Source organism: Leuciscus leuciscus, assembly GCF_965113295.1.
Source record: "Leuciscus leuciscus genome assembly, chromosome: 12".
Lineage (NCBI taxonomy): Eukaryota > Metazoa > Chordata > Actinopteri > Cypriniformes > Leuciscidae > Leuciscus > Leuciscus leuciscus.
Genome location: NC_138736.1, coordinates 10220178 through 10236263, shown reverse-complemented (window position 1 = coordinate 10236263; position 16086 = coordinate 10220178). Strand labels below are relative to the sequence as shown.

At 37.7% G+C, this 16086-nt stretch overlaps 2 protein-coding genes across 4 annotated transcripts in view; one reads left to right on the top strand and one right to left on the bottom strand.

The window, feature by feature from the left end:
• Window positions 1-6417, top strand: part of spire1a (spire-type actin nucleation factor 1a) — a 57767-nt gene extending 51350 nt beyond the window's left edge. For 2 of the 3 annotated variants that reach the window (XM_082186080.1, XM_082186082.1), the window contains 7 exons: window positions 480-497; window positions 1665-1691; window positions 2839-2976; window positions 3142-3212; window positions 3305-3332; window positions 4396-4550; window positions 4633-6417. In XM_082186080.1, coding sequence (XP_082042206.1) covers window positions 480-497; window positions 1665-1691; window positions 2839-2976; window positions 3142-3212; window positions 3305-3332; window positions 4396-4550; window positions 4633-4882 — 687 coding nt within the window. In that variant the 3' untranslated portion in view covers window positions 4883-6417. The remainder of the gene's footprint in view (window positions 1-479; window positions 498-1664; window positions 1692-2838; window positions 2977-3141; window positions 3213-3304; window positions 3333-4395; window positions 4551-4632) is intronic. The other variant, XM_082186081.1, reaches the window with a different exon arrangement.
• A 3158-nt stretch (window positions 6418-9575) lies between these two features.
• On the bottom strand, window positions 9576-15949 carry klhl38a (kelch-like family member 38a). The gene is made up of 4 exons (XM_082187090.1): window positions 14084-15949; window positions 11917-13273; window positions 11733-11838; window positions 9576-10428 (listed from the first exon to the last, which is right to left on the bottom strand). The coding sequence occupies exons 2-4, from the start codon at window positions 13270-13272 to the stop codon at window positions 10139-10141; spliced, it is 1752 nt and encodes a 583-aa protein (XP_082043216.1). The 5' UTR covers window position 13273; window positions 14084-15949; the 3' UTR covers window positions 9576-10138.
• Window positions 15950-16086: the final 137 nt, after the last annotated feature.

Here is a 16086-nt window from a genome sequence, read left to right as displayed (position 1 = left end):
GGGAACGGTCTGGGACTGCTCTAGTTTCTCGTCTCATTCTCATTCACACATTAAAAGCAGTTACGCTGACGATACACATCCCAAAAGGGAAAGATTTTCAGTGAATAATGTCTTGCACTTCCATTCAAAAGTTTGGGGGCTTTTTTTTATTGTATTTTTGATCAAATATCTTCTTTCAAAAAGAAAAAAAGAAAAAAAAGTACTCTAAACATCATATAATCTATCCACCTTGATAGATTTACTACATGAAGCTTAATTTATGAAAAATGGACTGGTTCAGATTTAGCCATGCAACTGATCAGTGCTGATTGCGAAACCTCTGAGGTCTTTGAACGGTTGTAAATATGACAATCACAGACCTTTTACATGAAAATGATTATTAAACCATTCTAGATAGTGAGTGATACTGTAGTTTTATTGCAGTACACTAGATAGAGAGCTGTAACTGCTCTACTTTCCTTCCCTGCCTTACACTGAAGCTGTCTTCGGACAACAAGGTAAAGCACACATCTTCCTCATTCTCATGCCCACAGATTATGTTGCATTATGTTGGAGGAGTCATTTCATCACTATTTCATCTGCAGTGAGATCGCTTTATAGTCTTTCAGCTGGGCTGTTGCTTCATGCGTGCTTGTTGCACAATGTTGCATGGCCAGTAGGGAAAACTGCAAAAGGAAGTGGGCCGACACTAAAATCTCTTCAGTTACCCGTCATCAAGATGATTTTATGATCATAGTGGAAGACAACATTGCTCAACGAACTTCCTCCTTTTGAATAATGCCTAGGTTATGTGCATCATTCAAAGAGTGTTAGATTTTGATGTTATAATTAAGATTTAAATAAAAAGGTGAAGTAAGGGATAATATAGAGATAGCCAGCCATATTTGCAAAGTAATAATTATTATATTATATTGATAATATAAAATAATATAATATAATATAATATAACATAATATAATATAATATAATAATTATATTTAGTGCTCTCAAATCGATTTATATTTTATATTTATATATACGTATGTCTCTATGTGTGTGTGTCTTTAGTGTATATACACTCACACATATATTTATACATGCATATGAGTGTTTATGTATATATATACACACACACACACACACACACACACACACACGCGCATATACAGTGTACATATATATATATATATATATATATATATATACATACATACATACATACATACATACATACATACATACATACATTATATAAACAGACTTTTATGTTAGATGCAATATTAATCACAATTAATCGATTTGACAGCACTTATTATATTATATTATATTATATTATATTATATTATATTATATTATATTATATTATATTATATTATATTATATTATATTATATTATATTATATTATATACCAGTGGATAGATATGCCTCATTTTCTTTTTTCCCGATAACTTATAATTTAACAACAATTTAACAGTGTGCTTTTAAAATAGGTTTGTCTTTGCTTTCTTTCTTACAGTGGCTTAGTGTTTCTTAGACTTTCTGCCCATTTAAAATATACTTTAATTCACTTTAATTTAACATTTACTTGTTTTATAACATTTAGGGAGTATCAGTGACACTTTTTGTTTTTGTAGTCAGTTTTCAACAAATATCAAATAATAGCCATGTTGTTTTCTTTGGTCAGGCTCACGCATTAGGCAGCGGTCGTGTGGTACGTCCAATTAAACTACATATTGATGATACTACACTAACACTGGGTGACAAGGGGCATAAAAGCCAATATGAGTCTATTTTGTAGTGATGATTTGTCTTGTCGAGTGGTAGTTAAGGTGATTGAATGTGAGTATTAGAGATGTCTATTGGCTTTTATGCGTGCTTAAAACAGTGTTCCTTATTAAACTGGGTAAGGACTAGTCTTGGGGTGCCTTGCATTTTTGTTTAGCACAGAGCATGAAGATTCCCACTCATCTTCATATGCAAATTTTTCATACAAGGCTTGACCTATAGAGGTGAATCTTGCATAGCAACATGAACCGAGTGTTTAACATTCCTTTAAAGGGTTAGTTCACCCAAAAATGAAAATTCTGCCAGTAATTACTCACCCTCATGTTGATCCAACCCCGTAAGACTTTCGTTCATCTTCGGAACACAAAGTAAGATATTTTTTATTAAATCTGAGAGCTGTCTCACTCCTCCATAGGCTTCTATGTAATTGAAACTTGCCGGCCCAGAAAGTTAGTAAAGACAATGTTTAAAATAGTCCAAGTGACCACAGTGGCTCAACCACTGAGACGAGCGACCAAAAATACTTTTTCACACTTTTTCACCAGCATCACACACATGACCAGCGTCGGCCAATAGTGAGCTTACATTTTGACATACAACACAGAAGGAGGGGGAGTGCACTTTTTGTGCACAAAAAGTATTCTCGTCGCTTGATAAACTTATGGTTGAGCCACTGTAGCCACTTGGACTATTTTAAACGTTGTCTTTACTAACTTTCTGGGCCAGCAAGTTTCAATTACATAGAAGCCTATGGAGGAGTGAGACAGCTCTCAGATTTAATCAAAAATATCTTAATTTGTGTTCCGAAGATGAACGAAAGTCTTACAGGGTTGGAACAACATGAGGGTGAGTAATTACTGACAGAATTTTCATTTTTGGGTGAACTAACCCTTTAACATTGCTCTGCCGCCATCTCCATTGTGTTGTTGGTTTTGTTTCGTGTTGTGTTTGGCAGAGGGTGAAACCCTGCGGAGTCGTGGTCTAGCATGTAAAACTTGGGTGTGAGAGCATGGCATGTTTAAATATGCACCGTATCCTTCGGCATGTTTGTTAAAGTGATGTGTTTGTTTCAGGAGGAGTTCTGCTACCCTGTCGAGTGCCTGACTTTGACCGTCGAGGAGGTGATGCATATCAGACAGGTTCTTGTTAAAGCAGAGCTGGAGAAGTTCCAACAGTATAAAGAGGTTTATAATGCGCTGAAGAAAGGAAAGGTACATTTTCTCTACTCTTGTACATTCACTGCCCACTGTAAATGTACAGCCCAAGCTTTATTGAAATACTCTTCTATTTTTGGAGCACACCTACCTACTGTATGATGCTTAAAATACTGGCAGCTCACTACAGTAAGTGTTTAATTGTGCAATCTATTCCGTCAGCTTTGCTTCTCGTGTCGGACGAAGAAGTTCTCGTTCTTCACCTGGTCCTACACCTGCCAGTTCTGTAAGAGGTGGGTGGAGCATTTCATTCAGAAATTTAAATAATGAAAACAAAGTAGCGATGTGCAGTGGAATCATATTTCTTCTCCTTTTACTCTCACAGGCCTGTTTGTTCACAGTGTTGTAAGAAGGTAAATGTAACACATTTAACTCATTGCTACTTTTGCATTAATATTTATTCATTTATTTATTTAAAGAGGACCTATTATGGTTTTTGCACATTTTCAACTATCTTTAGTGTGTAATGTTGCTGTTTGAGCATGAAAAATGTCTGCAAAGTTACAATGTACACTCCAAAGGGAGTTGTTCTCCATATCAGTGTGCACTGTTTCTGAACTCCCTGAAACGCCTCCATTGTACTCATTTAAAATATTCATGTCCAAGCCAAAAAAAGGGGGCAAGACCTGGTTTATTTGTGCTAGTAGTGTGTCAAAACTCGCTGATAGGAACGTGCTGAAGCGGTTGACCAATCACAACACACTGACCAATCAGAGAACAGTGTGCTTATTGGAAGGAGGAGCTTCATAGAGACAGGAACTAAACAGAGCATTACTGAGAAGAGAGTTGCTGCAACAATGTAAAATATATGAAAAATGATGTGTATTTTGAACAGTCAAGCATGGAAATTCTAGTTGACCCCAAAAACTAAATCAAGCCTTTGTAAAAAGGGCATAATAGGTCATCTTTAATGTTTTTAAAAGAAGTCTCTTTTGTTCAAAAAGGCTGCATTTATTTGATCAAAATACAGTAAAAACAGTAATATTGTGCAGTATTCACTGTTTTCTATATTAATATATTTTAAAATGCAATTTATTCCTGTGATGGCAAAGCTGAATATTCAGCAGCCATTACTCTAGTTTTCTATGTCACATGATCCTTTGGAAATAAATCAATCATTAATATGCTAATTTGGTGCTTAAGAAATCTTATTATTATCAGTGTTGAAAACAGTTACTTGAAAACTGTGATCATTTTTTTTCATGTTCTTTGATAAATAGAAAAATCAAAAGAACAGCATTTATTGTAAATATAAATATTTTGTAACATTATCAATGTTTTACTGTCACTTTTGGTCAATTTGTTGCATCCTTGCTGAATAAAGGTATGAAAGGTATTAATCTGACTGACCTCAAACATTTGAACGGTTGTGTGCTTTTTTCAATTTGCTAATGACCTCATATCCTCTCATCTCAGATGAAGTTGCCCTCAAAGCCCCATGCCAGCCTGCCCATCTCCTCTCTGGGCCCCAGCATTCTGCCCAAAAAGGAGTCTGGAGCATCAGCCCCGGCAGAGAAGACCTCCTCCGCATCCAGCCACAAGCGCAACAGCTTTCAGCGATCCTTGTCCAGGTGAGCTTCAGAAATCATGAGTATCATCTGTGCCACAGTAAGAGCTTCCAGTAAGAGTATTTCTTGTCACGATCCCTCTCAGATCATCAAAGCACGGTGAGCGCTCGTCCTCCAAAGACGAGCTGGAGCTTCCCGAGCAGTTCACGGAGGACTGGAGCACCATGGAGGTCTGCGTGGACTGCAAGAAGTTCATCAACGACATCATCAGCAACAGCAGGCGTAACCTGACCACCAAACGTGCCCGTCTGCACCGCAGGACCCATTCAGTCTACATGTCCAACACCAGTTCTTCCCAGTTCAAGCCTTCTGAACGGACTATCAAAGAGGTTTAGGATCCCAAGTGCTTGGAACTTTCACGGTGTGGTCCTTCCTATTAAAGCGTTCCTGTTTCTACTGTTCTCACCTGTTGTGAACGTGCCAGACAGAAATAAGCTTGCTATGTAAAAGGTGTTTTGTTACTTATGACAGTACGGCCAATTTGATTAGCTTTGTAACGTACCTTTAATACCTCTTCTTTTCCATTTAAAAAGTGCCAGAGGTGAAGGAATGAAGCCGTCCCTCTTCCAGCATGAGTCCTTAAGCACCAGCCTTCTCAGGAAATGGTTTGATTCTGTAATTGGAGCTTTGGAATGTAGTTTAACACACTTTAAACTTATTTTGACCAGCTTTTCTCAAAAACAGATGAATCTGAATTAACACGGATGGAAATGAAAATGACAGTGTGAAAAAGAAAACGCAAGACTGCTTTGATTACTGAAAGAACCAAGGCCTGAATGTAAATTTTTCAATATAGTAAAGAAAAGTGGTTCAATTGTATGTAAATAGTAGCTGAATGATCAGCCTAAATGATATAGATGTAAATATGCATCCAAACGGACTAATTTTCCCCTTTTAGGAAGAACTAGTCGACCAAGAGACTGTTGATGAACAATTCAAGATCAAGTCTTACCAAATGTTTTTCTTATTGTTCGTTAAAATCGCTGCTGTAATAGTGACACGGTCCAAATGAATGGCGTTTTAGATAATTACAGAGAGTACTTACAGATATATATTTTTCCTCTGTCTGATGGCAGTGTTTTAGTCAAAGACGAGGGTAAAGATGTGTTTTTTTTTTAAGAGCGGATGCTAAAAGCTGTAGTGATTCATAAAGGAGTGATCGGCTGTGCCAAACAAATCTCCACAATCTGAGCAATATGTGTCTTGGACCTGATGTACATAGTCAATAACACTTACCGGAGATAGTGACGGCCCGAAGGGGGAAACCAACTCTCTCTTTCAAATAGGAAGTGACTTTTGTAGGATATGATGTTTATGTACATGCTGTAAATCTGAATCTCATCTGATCCACTGATCTTTTAAAATAGGCTCTATTGTTATAAAGTTCTATGATTTATATTATTAATAATGATTTTTATTTTTAAGTGTCAAATTTTGCTTTTCTCTTCACGTTCATTTTGAACCTTCTCTCAACTTCTAAATATATTTTGTAATATTTCAACAATGTTCATTTTGATGTCTTAAAACTTTGTAAATTATGTTATATTATATTATTAATTACCCATTTTGTGCAATGAAAGACCCTAGGAGTCGAACATCTCGTAATATGAAGGTACTTAAGTCATGTCAGGGTTTTTGGAAAGATTTGTTCAGTTTTTCCTTACTTAAAACACGTGCACACTTATAAATACGCATGCACTGCGATGGTATACAGGCCTGTTGACTTGTTCTTCTGTTTTGTGCAAAACTGACTGTACTGCCTTCCTCTAAGCTAAAGAATGATTGGTGTGCATGATGAAATCTATGATTTTTATTTTATTTTAAGAATAAGAAACAGAATTGCCAATAAATAAAGCATTTGAAATTTCAACATTTGAAATTGCATTTGATATTATAACATTCATCATCAGACTGGATATGTCAAGGAATAGTCTCATATGAGAGATAACATCACCAGGATACATTAAAACCGTAATCTCTATGGAACCCTAATAAAGAAAAATAATATAATCAGTGAGGATGTATTTAATGATGCTGGCAGTTTAAACGAGATCCATTATATGAAATGTACTCAAGATAATGCAAACTTTTCCACATATGAACCTGAATATTGATTGTCTTTTTAAGCTATTTAAAAAATTTTTAACTAGTGACAAACTTATGGATAAACTGTAGGGTTTCTAGAGTCATTTAGGATGTTTTCTCCTTATGATTTTGACATTTGACTATCCAAATAGCTGTGGATGCATGACATAAACTAGTAGGGGAGAGACAGAATTGAAATTGTCCACTAGAGGGCAGAAAAACATCACTTTCAACAGCTGACTTCAGCCATATTTGACATTTCTTAAAGGGATAGTTCACCCCAAAATGTTGTCATCACTTACTCATCCTCAAGTTGTTCCAAACCTGTGTGAGTTTCTGTCTTCTGTTGAATACAAAAGTAGATATTTGAAAGAATGTTGGCAATCAAACAGTTGACGTATCCATTGACTTCAATAGTAGGAAAAAAAAACTATGGAAGTCCATGGCTAACGTCAACTGTTTACCGTCAACATTCTTCAACATATATCTTCTTTTGTGTTCAACAGAAGAAAGAAACTCATAACGTTACAGGTTTGGAACAACTTGAGGGTGAGTAAATTACAGAATTACATTTTTTGGGGGTGAACTAACTTTACCCTTCAAAGCAGCTTGGGAGCAGTTATGCAGAATGAGCAGAAAAATATGGTGGTTGTTAGGGAAAATGTGAATCAAAAATAAATAATAAAATCTTATTTGAGAAACACAATTGACTATATGCCTCAATGTAGTTATTTTTTGTCATTTGAGTAACAGTATGGTAAAAACTAGCTGTCTCATTATATTTTTGGGCTCATTTGTAGCTATACACAGTCAACTTCTTAAGACTTATGTTTCATTAGGCCTGAATAGTTAATGCCGACTCATTGACAAACAAACAGATTCCCACTGAGGTTCAGCTGAAAGAGAGTGGACATTAAACTGATATGACAGTGGCAAAACAAGCTGTCCGGCGGTCTGATTGGTTGTTACCAAGACAACAGTTGTCAAGGGCTATGTACGCTTGAGGTGTGTGTATACTTTCTTTGCGCGAGACCAGCTGTGCTTCCGGTTACGCTGACCCTCCCGCGGTCAGACCTCTTTGTTATGCTCAGTGTGTAGTTGTGTATCATAAATGACAAAGTGCAGTGAAAACTAAGCTGAATCGATCGGTTTGTATGAATGAATAGACTAGAAATCCTTCAACATTTCTTTCATTCACTTGTCCAGTTCAAACACATATTTCTTGCCTAATTTCATCAAAGGTAAGGTCAAAAGACCGCTTCCAAGCAGCATTACATCTCGATTGAATCTCTATCCATTGGTCCTTTGTGTCTTCAAAGATGTCAGGGCTCTTCAAGCCCACATCTTTTATTTGATAATCGAGTTTGCATACAAGTGAACTTCTTCCAACTGTTGGCAAGGCACAGGGCTTTGAGAGCAAACACAAATCATTACTAACAAGCACTTCCTGTTCTTTCAAAAGTCATATTTTCATTTCTTAAAATCAAAGCTATTTTGACACAAAGGGGAAATAAACTACATGGCCAAAAGAATGTGTAAACCTGAACACCACACACACGTTGTGTTTTCATGTTTAATGGGGACTTTCCCATAATGACACATAATGATTTTTTATACTGTACAAACTGTATATTCTATCCCCTTGTGTATATAACCCTAACCCATAAAAAAATGGACAAGGATTTTGGATATTACCATCTGTGTAGGGACATTTTGTCCCCATAATGTAGGGTTTACCAGGCCACACACACATATATAATCTATAATCTAGTGCTGCGTGTATTATCCCTTCTTCAAATTTTGTACATGTAGACTTTTTTGTCATCAGAAGAAAATGTAATTAGGCCTAAAACGAGAAACACAATATTTTAAAGTCTTATTTTAAAAGATTTATCATTCATATTAAATTAATTTACTATGTTAATTCATGATGCACGCAGTTGGATCGCATGGCCTACCGTAATGCCACATCTGCATTTCCACAATAATTGACATATAAATCTTGTTCGTTTTTTTATATTTTCAATTTAAAATAAAAGTTTCTCTAAAGTTGGAAAGTTGTTGAAATGCAGTGGTTACTCGGGAGTCTTAAAATTATTTATATTTAGTTACATCAACTTAATCTTTATTTAAATGTAAAAAATATATATATATAACAAGATGTACAACATTAAACTGACATATTTTTTTAATTTAGTTGATTACAACTGTTAAGGAGTGTTTTCAAATATTGTCTCGGATAAAGGGGGGCATTGGAGTCAAAAAGTTGATTGTTTTGCTGTTGGAGCAAATGTGAATGCAAAATATATATTTATATTGAAGTTTACCCTATTATTAACTTCCGAGTTACAATCAGAAAGTGGTCCATTGTCCTGCTGGAACAGAAAAGGGTCCCATACTATAAATGTTTGCTGGGTCATACCCTGATCAAACACACCTGAGCTAAACTGTGCAGGACAGTGGCCCTCCAGGACCGAGTTTGAGAAACCCTGGATTACAGGATGGCAAAAATGTCTTTAGAAAGATGGCAGCGTCATTATTTTATTTTTACACTGAGATTGCTAGGTCTTTCAGTAAAATCTGTTGACTTTAGCAATCTTTGATGCATTATATGCCAACGGTGACAGTTCAAAATGGGAAAAAGCACTTGTGTTTTTTGCCCGAATTTTTTATGCGGATTCCATCATAAATATTCATCCATAACATTTCATATTTTGGCTTTCATCTCTATTTATGTTTGTCTTCCTTCAGAAAATATATAAACAAAATCAAATATCTGAGCCGGGGAAGTTTCTGAAATTCGGTTGATTTGAAATGCATGACATGATTTTATGCATCTGTTAGTAATGTGTGTAGCAGAAATAGTAAACTCTGTTCATTAGAAGCAGGTGTCCACATACTTTTAGCGTACATGGTACATCAAGCATTTCATGATCCATTAGGTTTGTTTTGAGCCTTTATTAATTACACAGAACCGACCACACACCATATCTCCGAGGGAATGTTCTCTTCACCTCATCAATTACTCCATCACATACTCATGTCCTTATGTTTGCAGATTTTACACTGGCTAAAAAGATTGTCACATCTCCTTGATTCTAATTAAATTCAGGCTAACAAGGCACTATTGACTAAAAATGTGGCTGCTCGAGCTGTTCTGATGAGAAACATCTGTCTAAAGATTTTTGGGTCGCAGTTCTTCAGGGACAGCTGTGCATTGCGTAAGTCTGCCATTTTGCTCTGAGGTCCTGGGCTCACTCCCTGAGGTCCACTGTGACACTTGCAATTGCCAGCTCAAATCTCTTTTGATTAAGACAGCACAGATGCTGGCGAGCACCAGCAGCATACCATCAAAGCCACAGCTGAGATACACTCAACGCACAAACCAATGCAACCTTCCTCAGATGGTTTCCAGTCTCAGCTGTGGCCCCCATATTTTTCATTTCCCTTAATGAGCAGGGGAGCGAACGGGACGCCCAAGCAGAGATGTTGCACCCCCTGAGCAATCATGGTGGGTTGGGGCGGTTGGAGACGCAGATCAGCGATAGTGAACCGTGATCAAACAGTTTGTACGGCAGAGATCCTTTAGAAGTCCACACGTCTGTTTTAGGGTCATAGCACTCAAAGCAGTCGGAGTCTTCGATGACATCATGAGCGTTGAGGAAGCGTCCTCCGGTCACGTAGAGTTTGTTATTGATGACTGTGGCCGCATGGTGCATCCTCCTCTCTTTCATGTTTGCACACTTCACAAATTTATTAGCTTTCGTGTCGTAGGCAATCACTCTACTTGTGTATCCTAAAAAGATTGGCAAAACACAGCAGTTTGCATCAACTCAACAGATGTTTCATGGTTGGTAATGATCCAATAGGAAGGGGCAAGAATTTTCCTCTTGACTGATTTAATTTCAACATTTATTGAATGTTGCTCTATTCATTGAATTATGCTCTGATTAATCATGACATGAGTAAATATATTCCCATTGAGTTAATATGAGCAGGAGTGGAGCTCTGTACAAGCCTAGAGTGGCTTCGTTCCCTCCTTGCATAGTTTTGTACTTGTACTAAACATGTGCTAAACAAATAAACCTAAACCTAAACCATGAGTTTAGCTTTGAGGCAAAATTATAAAAATTTTGACATTGTATAATACTGACCTGTGAATGTATTAAGTTCTATATTTAAATGTTAATGTTGACTATTTGTTAATGCCATTTAGATTTGTACGGTAAAAATGTCTTTATTTTGACAAAATTGTTCTATTGTTTTAATACTATTAAGACAATTATAGTGTAATTCAGATGTATCTCTATATGATTCTGTTGTACATTGTTCAATTATTCAACTAAATCAGTGGTTCTAGGGGGCCTCAAGATCATTGAAAATGATTTAAAAGACAAAACAACCAAAAAAAAAAAAAAAAAAAATCAAGATATTTCTTTTTTTAATTCACCCCCTCAACATCAGTTTTTCTTCGAAGAACCAGGATTCCCAGTGAATATAGAAAATATAGATATATGAGGTCGCCTAATTTAAAAAGTGTGTTCTATACCTGGAAATGTCATGTAAATTATTAAAATATTACAACTCCATGGGCATTTTTCTTTTTCTACTTATGCTCAGCTCTGAAATATTACATTGGGAAGAAATTGTGAGTAAAACATTTTTATTTTATTTTTTATCTCTAATTCTTATTAATCTTATCCCTAATTCTTAATCAGTATAGCATGAACGGATGGAAGATTAATATAAATAAATTGTTTAAAAAGAGTGGGAACACAGAAGAACATCCTTTAAACTTATGGGATTCAGAAATGTAATTATTTAAATTTTAAATCTAATTATTTTATTCACTTTTTTTTATAACTATTTTTAAATAAGTTTTGGAAAACAAAATTATGGCTAGGGGGCCTTTAAATATTGTTGTGAGTAATGGGAGGCATAAAAGTAAAAAATGTGTCAACTTAAAACTAAAATATCAGTAATTAATGCACAAATTTATAACATTTATTAAGTGTTTTACATTATGACTTGTTTTTTTAAATAAATAAATGACTAAAATTGGAATGTATGTTGCATATTTTTCTTAAAATATTTACTCACCTCCAACAATAAAAATCTTGTCTTCTATCACTGCAGCAGGTGCGCAGACGTTCTTCACTGTCCTGGTTTCCAGTCTAGACCACAAGTTGCGGGAGATGTGATAAACCTTGGAAAGATGAGAGGTATTTGTGGGATCACACCTTGAGCGAAGCACAGATTATCTTTTCCGAATGACTTTTGTTACCTGTATTAGTCTCACTGGGTTCTGCAAGGCATCCTCGCCTCCAAACACATAAATCCTCTGGTCGTTGGCCGCCACTGCAGGGTGTAGGACAGCTGTGGGCATCGGCGCCATGGCCTCCCATTGATTGAACATGCTGTTGTAGCGCTCTACCGCATTTGAGATTTGCTTATTCGGCCCTATTCCACCAAGAGCGAAGATAAAGTGAAGGTAGGAGACGCATTGGTGGGCGTACCTTGGCACCAGCATGGGTTCGGCAGTCCTCCATTGGTTCGTCTTCAACGAGAGTGTGTACACTGTGGCACTAACCGCACTGTCTCCAGATATCAGACTAAGACTGAGGCCACCCACCACGTACAGAATGCTGTGAATACAGACATAAGCCGCCTTATAGAGTCGCAAAGGTAGTTTAGCGAGCCACTGCCAACGTTGAGTCCTTTCGTCGTAGAGAAGTGCCTCCCGAGACGTCTGTTCATTGTTTTTGCGGCCTCCGACCACCACCAGAGTCTCTCGGCAAGTGTAGCGACGCGGTGTGGTCCAGAGAGGCTTCAGCTCTCGAGTGCATTTGGCGCTTACGGAAAACATCAGACGTCGCACAGACTCGATGATCTCAGTGCACAGTGTAGACGACTGGACGAGCGGATCGTTGGCGATGAACTGGAAGAGGTACGTCGGATGGATGTACCGCAACCGGACCTTCTTGAAGAGGTCGTGAATGGCTCCTCGACGGGAGAAGGGGTCGTGGTGGATCCATGCAAGTAACGTCTCAAAAACCTGCTCCTCCTCGGCGCACAGTCGGTCGTCCTCCAGGTAGCACATTAGCTCGGGAAGGGAAAGTTCACAGAAGTCCTCGGAAGCAGCTACGTCCGAGAAACACCGGACGGCCATCTCTTTGGCTCTCTCCTTGAGGCTTTCACAGTGAAGGATCTCCGAGAGCCGGATCATGCTCAGGCAGTTTTCCGGATTGAGCTGTTCCTGTAGGAAGTTGGAGCAGGCCTCAAAGAGCCTCCCGTACTGCAGCATGGAGGCCGCCTGCATCAATGGCAGCACAAGCTCCATGGTGATGGTGATGGTACCAGTATAGATGTAATCCACGACACCTTCAATGACTTCCGATGCGATCCCTTTCAGGTCCACTCTAGTCTGGTTGCTCTCCCGAAAGTTGCTGCAGAACATGGCTCGGAAGTATGGGCTGCTGGAAACCAAGACGTTCCTGTGGCACGGGATCTCCCTGTCTTCGATGCACAAGATCACATCGGTAAAGATCTGCTCCTGTCTCAATATGTTCAACTGAAACAGGAGGTGAGCAGGGAGCTCTTGGTCCTTGAACGGAAAGATCTCTGTTGATGTACTAGCCATGCTGCAAAGGGTAAGGATTGAGAGTTTAATGGCAAATAAACATTCCCGTTCAGTCACGATGAGTAAGAAGTTACCATTTGCTTTTGTCATGGCCACTACACAGCCTATCCTCCCTCCCTTTAAGCTCTCTTTCTCTGTTACTTTATCACCCCGGATGTTCTATTCCAGTGTCCCTTAAATCATTTTAATGCATTCACGTGCAACCCTTGGCTACATTTCCCAATCAAAGCTAAGTTTATCAACGCCGTTGTATCACTTGCCAGCTGTTTCTGATCCCCTCGGTAGGTTTGCCCTTGACAGCCTAACCATTTAGACCAGGACATTTCATGGGCCTATTATCAACACTAAGTCGTCTAATCACCCCAGAGACAGCTACTGATTTTATTTCACTCCAAGTCACATGGGCCGGTCTGACGTCTATTTTGGGATGCTAATTGTTTTTTCTTATTATTAATCACCATTCTGAGACACCACAACAAGGCTGAAAGTATTCCCCAGAGAAAAAAGATACCATATCACATTTCAGTGGCACTCGAGTCATTTTAAAAAAGACAGCTTCAAAATAGACAACAAACTATCAGTTGTGAAAATGGCTGAGTAACAATAATTACCGTAAGAGAACCTCAATAAATAAGGATTTTAATATAATTCTCTAGTTCATCAAACATGTAACATAAAATAACTAGATTTGAACTACATATAAACTAGCAGGAAACTACAGTTCAGGAAAAGCATATGCCCTATATCAGAATTTGCAATTTGTACATTAATTCAATCCTGTTTATATTTTTAAAGAAGCTCTTGAACTCACCTGTTTGTTCTTAAGTTCCAATGTGAATCAGACACAGTTCAGCAGGATAAAAGCAAATACATTTCTCCCGAATTTCTTTCTCAAAGACGACACAGTTAAAAGTGGCATGGAGAAAGACATGAGGTCTCAAGTTTGGAGTCTGCCATGAGGTCGCTGTATACATTCCAGTTACCTAGAATAGTCTGGAGGGCTGCTGTCCTACGGGTCTCACATGTGACCCTCCCCTTGTTTGTTCCCTCAGCGGTAGGCCGTGCACCATTCTTTTTGTGTGTTTACTATGGCAGTGACAAGAGAACTAGGCTTATCCGGAGGACAGAGGAAGGGGTCGAGGGCTTGTGCACACCCCTTGGCAGGCTTGTGTAACCCAGGAAGCTGGTAAATATAGTGCAGTGCTGATGGCTAGGATGAATGTGGTGAACAGCTGAACCGTTAGGCCCGGTTACCTTGGTTTGCCTCTTGTTTGAGAAGAAAAGGAGAAGACCACAACAGGCTGCTGTTTACCTGCCTATTAAGATTGACATTCATCTATGCCTTTTGTTCTTTAGCTTGTTTTTATGTCATGTATTATGTTCATGTCTTTTATTTTGATATGAAAATTTTGTTTTATTTTTAAGTATCTTGGGGGTTCTTATTATTTAGTCTGGTTTCATCATTGGTTCTTATTTATTAGTCTTGTTAAATGGTTAAGTTCATCAGTGTATTTAAACCCCTCATGTTTGCTGTATATCGGATGTATGTTCATGTCAAGTCATGGTTTTTGGTTTCTTGAATATAAAGTTTTATTGCTTGTTACTTATTATTTGGGTTATCAATTTATCTAGTCTCACAGGCTTTATGTAACAGCCATAGAGACTTACAAAAACATCAAAATAAAATGTTCAGTAAGAATTGCAAATCTCAACCTGTCTTTTTCTGTAAGTTGCATACATCTAACTGGAAGTCATACTGACAGATTAACAAAGAATTACTTTTATAAAATTATTCTAACGTTTACAAACAATATAAAGCAAACAATAAAGATGGCAAAGAAATAAAATGGAAAATAAAACCCATCTCAGATGAACTGAACACTATATACTGGAGCAGTCTGTATACATATCATCAGCTGTATGTTGGGAGAAGATGAATTACTGTCATGTTTAGATTGCTGGAGAGGGAAAGAAAAACAAACATGCATCTAGGCAGATTATATGACAGTCCTTGAATGCCATGGAGTCTGGAATGTCAGCAAGGGAGCATCATCTTTAGCAATGCCACCTCTTCCCTGGGATGACAACAGCTGTGTTTGCTTTGCCTACTGCATGCTTTATACCTGGCATTACCAGGCTCATGTGGTTAATTCGTTTATCTAAACACAAACAGTCCCACTAAGGATATTTCTCATTTTAGGGAGCGTTTTGAAAGCTTTAAATGCGAATAATATGCCATTTGCAGTCCTTACAACCAATAAAAGACAAAGTTGGAGTCAGTGAAAATAAATCGTAAAGATTTAATATAAGATTTAAAATAATGTATTTCATTTGAACCTATCGGAGTTTATTTTGGTTACTACATTTGTATGCAATGCGTATTAATGTTTATTTTGCAGCTTTGGCTGATTCGTGGCCGAATTGTTCATTTGAGTCGGATCTTTTCCATTAATCAGTTGAACCCAGTAAAAAAAACAGTGTCGAACAATTCTTTCACGAATCGGATTAAATCGGTCCGAGCAGTCCGAATTTATAACCTATTTAGGTTCTAAAAGGATACAAACCGAAACAGGATACATGAAATTACAGTAAAACCCTGATTAATAAAACATAACAGGGACACCCATAAAAAAAACAGCGATATGTGCTCGCCTGTATGTCAGAAAGAACCGCAAGAACCGCCAAGTCAGTTTTTCGAGCCCGTTCACTGAAATGAACCGTTTGAAAGAGAGATACGCAAAAATGAGTCGGACTTCCCATCACGATTGATCCTGTCGTCATGCGCTGAGCGGAAGTGACGTACATAGCCAGAAG

Coding starts and splice junctions, on each gene's coding strand:
- klhl38a (XM_082187090.1), bottom strand. CDS start 13,272: ATGGCTAGTACATCAACAGAGATCTTTCCGTTCAAGGACCAAGAGCTC. Junction 11,839..11,916: donor ACCCAGTGAGACTAATACAG/GTAACAAAAGTC, acceptor CATCTTTCCAAG/GTTTATCACATCTCCCGCAA. Junction 10,429..11,732: donor CAAGATTTTTATTGTTGGAG/GTGAGTAAATAT, acceptor CAATCTTTTTAG/GATACACAAGTAGAGTGATT.